This window comes from Meriones unguiculatus, chromosome 10 (assembly GCF_030254825.1).
Source record: "Meriones unguiculatus strain TT.TT164.6M chromosome 10, Bangor_MerUng_6.1, whole genome shotgun sequence".
NCBI lineage: Eukaryota > Metazoa > Chordata > Mammalia > Rodentia > Muridae > Meriones > Meriones unguiculatus.
The window spans coordinates 119,961,587-119,972,271 of NC_083358.1; the positions used below are offsets into that span (position 1 = coordinate 119,961,587).

General features: G+C 49.9%; 1 protein-coding gene across 3 annotated transcripts in view; it reads right to left on the minus strand.

Annotated features, from left to right (window-relative positions):
- Nucleotides 1-6,282, minus strand: part of Gab1 (GRB2 associated binding protein 1) — a 112,862-nt gene extending 106,580 nt beyond the window's left edge. The window contains exon 1 of one of the 3 annotated variants that reach the window (XM_021648611.2): nucleotides 5,351-6,282. In XM_021648611.2, the coding sequence (XP_021504286.1) occupies nucleotides 5,351-5,422 (72 nt within the window). In that variant the 5' untranslated portion in view covers nucleotides 5,423-6,282. Of the gene's footprint in view, nucleotides 1-4,892; nucleotides 5,224-5,350 lie in introns of those variants that run through there. The other 2 variants (XM_021648610.2, XM_060393223.1) reach the window with 2 other exon arrangements.
- Nucleotides 6,283-10,685: the final 4,403 nt, after the last annotated feature.

Consider the following 10,685-nt stretch of genomic DNA (forward strand, 5'->3'; position numbering starts at 1 on the left):
ATTACCCAGCCAAGAACTAGCCCAGGCCTTGCTCCAGGGGTGTCTGCTAAGGGCCACGTTGCTCTAGCTGCCCAGGCAGGTTCTCCTACTGAGACGGAACACCTGCTCATGGCTGACACCTGCCCAGAGCCCGCAGCCACGGCTGCTGCCTGAAGGAGCCTCATTGGGGTCCGTGGCTGAGGCAGGCCACAGGCAAGCCCCCCCTGCAGAGCTGTGCTGAGTGGCAGCTGGCTTGAAGCAGGTCTTTATTTACTCATTTACATTTATTTCTGTGAAAATTTCAAATCCCGATGAAAATTCCACCATTGCTTTCAAAAAACAACTTTTATTGGGTTGTTCTTTGAAGTTTTCTCGTATGTGTAACGTGCACTCTGGATGTTATAGCCCTCACCATTACTTTTTAAAATAAGTCCTTAGGAATCTGAACACCTACCAGAATGCATATTTTATAAACTATCAGGAGAGATGTTCAATGGCTGCCAACACAAAGAAAATGTTTAAGCAGATGACAATTCTAACAACTTTGACATGATCATTACATTTTACACACATGTACTAAACCACTATACTGAAGCTCCAAGTGCTTAGAGAGCTGTTAAAACATCGCATTTTTTTTCTTTTTGTTGGGGGAGGGGAATATTGCCTTGGCAAATCTCAAGTCTACTAGTAAGGATAATCTTATTAAATTATTTTTAATTGGGTGTGTGTGCGTGTTGTACTTGTGCTATGGAGCTTGGGCTGAAGTCAGAGGTCAACTTTCAAGAGCCAATTCTCTCCTTGCAAGGATCAAAGTCAGGTCATCGGGTGTGCGCTTATCCATCGAGCCATCTCCCCCAGCCAAGACTGAGCCTGGACTTCGGATCTTCCTGCTTCCACCTCCCAAGTGCTGGGATTACAGGCTTGCAGGAGCTTGACTAGTTCAGAAGTGCTGGTGATCCAACACAGGACTTCCTGTACACAGTACCCTACAACCCTGCTACCTAAGCTCCAGAGATCACTGAGCAAAACTGAAATCTTGGGGGTGTTCACCTCCACTGCAGACAAACCTTAACAAGATGCCAGGGGAGCACGCCAGAAGTTCTTACCCTTCTGTATAGAAAAGAGCGAAAAGAAGCAACTGAAGAACCTACTTCCAAGGACTCTCCTCCCTCTATCTCATGTCACTTTCTCTCTCCGAGAAGTTCGAACGAAGCTCCTCTCTCAGATCATCACAAAGACAAGTGAAGAAATCTGTTTCTACCAACAGAAAGCAGACTCGGAAATTTGGAGCCATACAGAACTACTCAGGGGCCACAACTTGAGATGGTTTTAAAGAGAAAATCAACACAATTTGTTTTGCATGTGCATGTGGTATGGATGTCTGTGCATGTATGGGCTCGAGCGTGTGTGCAAGTGCACACGTGCGAGTGTGTGCACAGGACCACAGAGGCCATCAGGTGTCTCCGCCAGCAGCTCTCTACTTCATTTATGGAAAGAGGAACTTTCTTCGCTGCAGGAGCTTGCTAAGTCCAGCTGACGTAACTACGCGGCTGGCTGGAGAGTGCTGTGCGCAGTTCCCTGTGGCTGGAATTATAGGCTGCCCTATAATTCCAGGAATTATATTCCTGGAATATAAATAGGAATAAAAAATAGGAATTATATTCCTGCCCTGCTGTTCACATGAGTTCTGGGGATCAGAACCCCAGTTCTCACATTCTTGAACATGAGGCAAAATGATAAATCCATTAAGTCGTTTCCCTGACCTTAAAACGTTTTTTTTTGTTTGTTTGTTTTTTGTTGTTTTTTTTTTTTCTTTTTGGCTACTTACAGACCTTAACAACCATCTTAATCAACATTTGGACTCTACAAATAGCAAACAAATACTGAGACAAGCATCAAAATCCCACAGGCAACATCTGCCGGCAGAATCCTGATACTCAAGCATCCAAGATAAGCTTTCCATAGTGAACGAGCTCATTCAAAACCCTTATCAGACCAGAGAGACAGCCCAGAAGGATAAGAAGCTTGCCCCTATGCCTGGGATTGACACAGGACCCACATGGGGACTCATGTGAACAAACTCCCACAAGTTGTCCTTTGATGTACACACACACACACATACATACACACACACACCAAATAAATAAAGACTAAAAAAAGAAAAAAAAAAGTACCAGGCATGATGGCACATGTCTTTCATCCCAGCACTTGGCAGGCAAAAGTAAGGCAGATCTCTGTGAGTTCCAGGCCAGCCTGATCGACAAAAGCATGGCAGGTTCCAGGCCAGCCACGGCTACACAGTGAGATCCTGTCTATAAAAACAACAAAACAAAACAAAGCAAACAAAAGGATTGTCAAGGAAGGTGAAAGATAGCTTAATTACAGAACACTTGCAACTATGTGTGAGGTCTCGAGGCCTTGGGTTCCACTCCCCATAAAAACACAAAAAGTTGAAAAATATAAACCATTATCAATCAGCCTTTGGCCTACTTTGCAGGATTCTTTTCAGCAGAAAGAAGAAAAAAGAAGAAGAAAAGAGAAGAGAAGAATAGAAAAATGCATGTATCCATGCTCTATCCTCCCTGGTCAAAACTACTTTTGCAAAAATAAAGCCAGATAGCAAAGTCAAAGGTTGAATAGCCTGGGGCTGTCACATCTGGGGAATGAAGCTGACAGAGACACCTCACTGAGCAGTCTCTTCATCCTCTGGGCAGGCACCTGTCTGCTGTCCTCCTGGGCCATCCTCACCCACTTCACTAAGGTGTAAAAAAACACTAGCCACCTGCCGAGATGGCTCCCGTGATAAGGTGCTTCCCACTGAAGCACAAGGATCTCAGTCCAACCCCAGCTTCCTTGCTGAAAGCGAAGCGTGACGCTGCACCTTGCAATCCCATCACTGGTGAGGTGGAGACAGGATGTCTGACTCTCACTAACCAGCCAGGAGGCCAGGACCCACAGAGACCCTTTGAGAAAAACAAGATGGATGGCTCCTGACGAATGACACACCTGAAGCTGACTTCTGGCCATGCACATGCCTATACTCATCCTCGCACGCAACACACACTAACTCACACACAAAGAAAACACTCATTTTCCACCAAGCAAAAAAACCCTCGGCTTCCCCCACCTCCTGTTTACTGGAACACAATTTAGGGTCAGAGTTTTCTCCTGAAGGCATCTATAAAAATCAACACCACTCAGCTGGGACATGCTGATGAAAAGCACTTTGCATCCTGGCTCACTTTCTCCACACACTTAGTGTGCCTTCCCCCAACCTCTAAGGAGCAGAGGCTGAGCCTTGCTCTTCAGCACTGCTTATCTGATCCGTTTCTCCTTGAACTCTCAGCTAATAGTCAGACTCACAGAAAGTATACACTGAAAAGACTATGGCGTAATTTGAGCTCCACATTTAGTAGACAGCTGCTGTATACCGCTATACAACCCTGAAGGCGCCCACTCTTTCTTGATTCCGAAGCTAACAAGGTTTGGCCTGATTGGGACTTGAATGGGAGAAAAATGCTGTGATCAACAAATGATACATGTACACACATGTAATCATGACATATACGTGTTCACATAATTTATTTCTATTTATGCATTATTAATATTTTCTTGATAATAAATCTTGCTTTTGTGTTTGTGTTGTTTTTGAGACATGGCCCTGGCTAGCCTGGAATTTGCTATGGAGACCAGGCTGGCCAGGAGTCCTCCCATTTCTGTCTCCCAAGTGCTGGGTGGGATGGGCACACACCATCATACCCAGTTTTTACTTTATTTGGCCCTCATTAAGTCCATTTCTTGTTGTTGGTTTTCTTCCTGCAAGGCTTTTCTCCTTCGGTACCTCATTGCCTTGTGGCTGGTGCCTAGGACGGAGCCTGGCATCTCTGGTGAGCTATAAACTAGCCTGAAAGAATGCACTGAATTGCATTATCAGCAAATATATTGTACTTTGGTTTCCCCCAAGAATCCTAAAACTGTCTTTCCTAAGCAACACCTTATCTCCATCTCCCCATCCCACCTCTCTTCGAACACAACCGTCCCTTTAGAACTAATTCTGAAGATGCCACTCACACTCTCAAATTTTTAGAATCGAGTTGCCATCTTTACTAACAAAATCCAGGCAAACCGTGGCAGATGGAGAGACATCTTTGGGGAACCTCTGACAATTTGTCGAACAGTTTCACGTTTCAATGAAACTGTAGTAAATTCTAGCAGAAAGTGAACCAGAAACTCGCTGGTGAGCTCCGTGAAATAAACATCGCTCCTGTTTTCGCACAAGCAGGCACTGAGTAAACCGATGCGTACCCTTCTACCTCAAACAGGCTCCTTCAAAGCACGTAGGAAACTGTGCTTAAGTGGGTACATGGTTTGCCTTTGGAAAACACATTTTACTCGAAAAATATCTGCTTCAGATGCCAGAACAAAGTGTCATTTCTCTCCTGGCAGGGGACATCGTAAAATTAAGCGTTCTGGAGGAAGACTAAAGATCCCAGGCTCCTTGAAGAGGATACAGATTTCCACTGAAGTTCTGTAGGTTCCTTCAAGATACAGTTTTCCTAACAGCGAGCACAGTTTAGCTCACTATCAACATCTTGAATCAATTACGCAAATACCATTTAAGCCGTTCTGGTGCCCTGGAAAAGAATCTCAACACCAAGAAATTCCTGCTGGCTTCAGCTGTCCCCTCCTGCGGGCTTGACAGCGCGTCCGAGGCGCCCAAACCTAGCCACCAGGCTCCCCCCAGCGCTCTCCTGTCGCATCAAACCGCCAGGGTTCTCGGGCCAAACTCCAGTGTCCCTCATAGCCAAACCGCGAAAATGTGAACCCTGCTAAGCAGACGGTGGAGCGCGTAGCCGCTCCCCCCACCCCCCGCCGCCTTTCCCTTGAGCGAGTATTTTGAGAAGTTTGCTTACACGATCCACTTTTCGCACCCATGGTTCGCTTCCTTCCACCTCCTCGAGGCGCAAAGGAGAGCGGCTGCGGACTCAATCGATAACCCCTGAGTACGGCTACCATCGCGGTTTCTCGGCGAGGGGGGATTTAACAGCTCCCTGGGACTCTGATGCAGATAAGGAAAGCAGGCTCCTTCTCCCGGTCTCACCCACCCTCGCTAAGTGGAACTAACAACAGCAGAAGTATGCAGCCAGCTCTGAGCTGGAAGCCGGGGCTCCTCTAAGAGGCTGCGAGGCCTTGTGCACGGGAGGCGGGCGGTCTGCAATATGGAGGGAGAAAGTTTGGCCGCCAAGTGGACGTCAGGGTGCGAGTGGACCGCGCCCGGTCGGAGCCCGCGGGCCGAGAGGGGGATCGGGGAGAGGAGGGCGGGATCCACGGAAGCGGCGCAGCGGCCAGCGGTGCCCCGACCGGTACTTACATAACGCTTCAACTTCTTCTCCGGGGGCGACTTGCGGAGCCATCCCGAGCAGACCACTTCGCCGCCGCTCATGGTGCACGCCGTGAGGGCTCGAGGACCAGGCACCGGAGGGGTCGGCGAACACAGTGGACGCGCTCCGGGCGCGGCGGGCACACGCAGCCCAGAGGACCTCGCAGACTCCCCCGACGGGGCGGCCCGGCTCCGCGCGCTCGGTGGCGGCGACCGAACCTCTCTCCCGCGGACCCGTGGACCAAAGCGTACCCCTACCGGGCGCCGCGGGGAGCAGCACTCGCCGGCCTTCCTCAGTGCACCTCCCGGCCGCCAGGCGCGCCGTCCCGCCGCCTCGGCAGGGCTCGGCTGGGACACGGCCCGGACCGGAGCTCGCCGCCCTGCGCTCCGCCCCTCGGGGGACAGGACCTCCCGCGGGCGCGCCCCGCCGCGGACCCCGCGCCGCACGCACAGACACAATGCCCGCGCGCGGCGGGGCGCGATCTTCGCCTCCCCTCTGCTCCGGAAAGGGCGCCCGGGAAGGCGTGCGGCGTCCGGGAGGCAGAGGGCGCGGCGGCAGGTCCCGATCCGCCTAGGGCGCGCGGGGACCGGCGGCGGGGCGTCGCCGGGCGGCGGGGAGGTCGCGGGTCCGCGGCCGGAGGGTGGGTCTGCGTTCCAGCCTCCGACGAGGGCGGGGACCGGCGCACGGACGAGGCGCGGGGCGGCTCTGCTCCGGGAGGGACCCCTCTGTCCGGTCCCCTGCGCTCCTCCCCCTCCCGGGGGCGCGCGGCGGGCTCGGGGAGGCGCGGCCCGCGCCCGGGCCCTCCTTCTCCGAGCCTTTCCGCCTCCCCTTCCCACGATCCGTCGCCTCCAGCTTCGGCCCAGACTTTCTCTGAAACTCCTCCGGAGCGCTTCCAGCCAAAACAACAAGGGCCGGGGAGGCGGGGCCGGCGCGGGGAGGGAGCGCGGCGGCAGAGGCACCCTGGGATCTGTAGTCAGCCGGCGCGCTGGGGTCCTCGCCGCCCCGCCGCCCCGGGCCCGCGCGCCGGGGAGGGCCGCGCTCTCCGGGAACGCCGCGCCCCCGCGGCGCGGGAGCGGCGGGCGCCCGTGCCGGCTCCGTCCGAGTTTGCCATCTTGACACTACTCAGTGGTCGATTAGGAGTTTGTACTAGGCTGTACCCTCGGGACCCGGAGTTTCGGAGGGGTGTTTTCGGCTTGACAGCCTAAAAAGATGACCCAGTCCGGAAGGAGAACTCTGTCCGGCTGGTTCAGGCTGGGAGCTGCGACCCCTCGACCAGGAGCGCGTCAGAACCACCACCGTACACCCGGAGCCCAGGGGGCACCTCCCGCACTCCTAGGGCCTGAGCCAGGAGCTGTTCTGCCCTGTGATTCGATTACTTAGCCTTAACAAAGCGTTCAGCTGCTTGCAAATCTGAGACACGAGAAAGTCTCACACTAATTCCATTCGTGGGCTGTTTCTTCCAGTTGGCTTTGTATTTGATTAAAACCTGCCGTGGGTTGTTGGACAGGAAACAGAATCACACTGGATGCCCTAGTTATATTTGCCTACTTGTGTGTTTTTCAGTTACTATACCTGGGCCAAGTTTGACACAGTCTTGTAATTGAGCTCTTATTTATGGGTGTGTTTGGAACAAAGCCTTGTAAAAAAGTTTAGAAGGCAATAAAATCAGATAAAAATGCTAAAGAGCTGGGCAGGGTGGCGCATGCCTTTCCCAGCACTCCAGAGGCAGAGGCAGGCAGATCTCTGTGAGTTTAAGGCCAGCTTGCTCTACAAGGTGAGTTCTAGAACAGACTACATAGAGAGACCCTGTCTCAAAGAGAGAGGAGGAGGAAGGAGAGGTATGTGAAAATATGGATAGATAAACAAGCAGTTCTGAAAAGTGCGAGTTTGGGCGCTCCTATTAACAGGAGTTCTGAGTCTGCAGCGTTGGAGGTTGGAGAGACACAAGTGCTGGCAGCCTGGAACAATCTCAGACCCGAGGAGGTTGAGCTGGGGAAAAGAAAGTACCGAGGAAGAAATGGAGGTGGGAGAAGACAGGGGTGCGGAAAGGAAAGAAAGAAAAGAAAATTCGGTGCTTGGGTTCATAATAAGACAAAAGCCCTTGCAGATAAGGGACGACGCCTTCTATTCTTGCTCTAAAGTCCTTTTCAATGGAGAAGTATAATCTATCTTGTATTATTTAACTTTTGGAATGTCAAATAGAGCTTTCTTTTTTCAAATAAGTTTCAGTTATTCCATTTCTATGTACAAAATCTATAACTGTATTTGGCAGCTTACACTGATAACCCCAGCACTTGGGAAACTGAGGCAGGGATTGCTATGAGTTCCAGGTCAGCCTAGGCTAGAGTGTGAGACTCTGTCTCAAATAAATAAACAAACAAATAAATAGATAGATGGATAGATAAATAAATAAGAAGGATTTAAGTGTTACCTTAAGAGCTGGAGAAAAGGCTCTGGGGTTAAGAACACTGGCTGCTCTTTCAGAGGACCTGGGTTTATTCCTAGCACCTACATGGTCCCAAGAGATCAGACATGCTCTTCCAGTCTCCTTAGATTGCAAGCACCCACATGGTATGCAGACATGCATGTAAGCAAAACACATATACTTTAAATTTAAAAAAAAATAATTTTTAAAAAGTATTGCCTTAGGTTTCTATCTGAGCCCTTGATATATGCCTCCACACATTACACATTACCTGTTGTGCAGGCGGCAGGAGACTGTATGCTACACTGGACATGGCTTGAGCATAGGAAACCTCCGAGTCACCTCCTCCCCTTCCCCCCACGTCACCCCACACACAGTGACACACTCCCCAGGCCACACCTCCCTGTAGGCCAAGCGTTCAAGCACATGAATACGTGTGGACACGTGCTCAGAGCAAATTATAACAGAAGAAAGTGCACGTCTACCTCCGTGCCACCTCCACGTCACCTGTTGAGTCAAGATTTGCTAGTGTGGTGGCTTATACTTCTAAACCGGCAGTTGGGAGGCTGAGCTATGAGAATCTGTCCTAAAAAATAAAAATAAAAACAAAATGAATGAATAAATATGTAAATAATTGGCATGCTTAGAAATGCTATTACAGCTAAAGAGGCTGAGCTTTATTCACACAACAAACCTTCACAGAACGTCTGTTACTGGACTACAATGGAGAGGACTTGTCACTGTCCTATTCTGGAAAGAAAAATATGACAGATAGTTAACCTCCAATTGTAATTTAGTTGGTAAATGCTATGGAAGAAAAATCTGTAAATATGTGAGCATATACTGGAGGATTTGCCCTTCAAGAGGGGGGGGGTAGGTTACGAAGGACTCTGCTGAGTTGAAGACTTTACACTGGGCTCTCGGGACTGGCAGTATGGCTTGGCCTGCAGAAGACAGGGGACTAGTCCACTGGCCCTGAGGTTGCCGGAAGCTTCGCGAGAAAGTGAACGAGTGCAGCATTAACCCTGGGCGACGTTTCAGAGGTGGCCGGAGCGGTAGCGCCACATCCTTGCAGGGCTTTTGGTTGGGTGTGGTTTGTCTTGGGCTCCTGAATCCTCAGCTAGCCTCCCTGTGGAATGCCTTGAACTTTCGATCCTCTGCCTCCAGCTCCTCAGTGCTGGGGTTTCTAGTGAGCACCTCCAAGCCCAATTTGGGGATCTTTTTAGTTTAGACCTTAGTGATACTCCAACCTCCAACTTTAAGTGCACATCTTCCACCTTATTTTCACCTTTGCCCTGTGCTTCTCGGTGGCTTCCCAGGTTACAGAGATCTCTGATATTTCTGTAGTACATCATACCTCCCCGTTAGTCATTTCCCTTCATCCCATGAGTCTGTGGCCCATGGCTTTGATAGCATGCTCATACCTCACAAGAGTCCAGTTCTCGTAAAATCTAGTGTACTGTTTTCTGCACCTTTGCAAAGTCACAACCAGGTAAGCAACAGCACTCTAGAATGTTCAATGAGTGGCTTCAGATCCACCCCTAGCTATTGGATCTTCCTAAGATGGGATCTAAAGTTTACACAGTACAGGGGGTCCTAGGAAGAAAAAGTGCAAGGTAGGGATCTAGCCAGTTGGTAGAGTGTTTGATTAGCATGCCTGGAACCCTGGGTTTGATCCCCACATTATATAAAACCAGGCATAGAAGCACACACCTGTTATCTAGCATTGGGAGGTAGATGCAGGAGAGCTCAAGGTCAGAGGGGATTCAAGGCTGGTCTAGAATATGTGAGACCCTGTCTAACAAAGAAAAAAAATAGTATCCAAATACAATTAATATAAGTATGTATTTATAATGAGGAATTAAGTCATCAAGAAATTACTGCAAGTTGGACATGGTGGCCCATGCCTATAATCCCAGCACTCTGGGAGGCAGAGGCAGGCAGATCTCTGTAAGTTCGAGGCCAGCCTGGTCTACCAAGTGACTCTAAGACAGCCAATGCTACACAGAGAAACTCTGTATTGAAAAAAAGAAAAAAGAAAGAAATTACTGCAGCCTTTTCTCTAAGATGTATAGGTGACAGCTAGACCCCTTCTATCTGTAAACTTGCTGCTCACTGCTTGGCCCTCCGCTAGGACACGACTGCAGTGGAAGTGTTGGTGTCTTTAAAAACTCAGTTATGTTACCTAAACATGGTTTTGTTTTAATTCCAGGTATGGGATATGCAGCTGATTCAGATTGTCCACAGCGACCAACTGTTTGCCTTGTGCAGACTCTGAGAGGGGCTCTTTCCCTGCTGTAGATAGTTTAAGTCTGAGGACTCTGGAGCCCAGAGAGAGAAGAGGGGCTCTGAGAAAGAAGAAGGCTGCTGCTGCTCCCCTCCACTGCTTCTGGTTGCTGTTGTTACGGTTTGACGAGAAATTGGAGATCTCCTGAAATGAAGATTGGACTTGCCCCAAAGAACCCATCAACCCTAACCAGCAGGAAATAGCCAACGAGAGCTCCACCCTAACCTTCTTTCTCCTCCCTGGTGTTGGGGTGTTGGAAGGAATTGGGGTGGAGTAGGGAGAAAGGCACAAGAAACGTCAATAAAAGAGTTTTAAAAGGATGCTAACACTCTGCCCTTTCCTCCAGGGACCTTGTGCAAAACCCTCATCAGTTTCATAGAGGTGTCCTGGTATTCCAGTGCAATGAGGTTGTTATAACAAACTGTGTCAGACTAGACAACTTGCAAGCAATAGAACTTCACATTTTAGAAACCAGGAAATCCACCATTACGGATCCAACAGAGCTGCTCTGTAGTGAGGGCTGATTCCTCATAGAAACTGACTTCATGAGGTAGCAAAGATGGCCAAGCTCCCTCAGGTCCCTTTTATAAAGTGCTAGCTGTGGCCTCTGAAG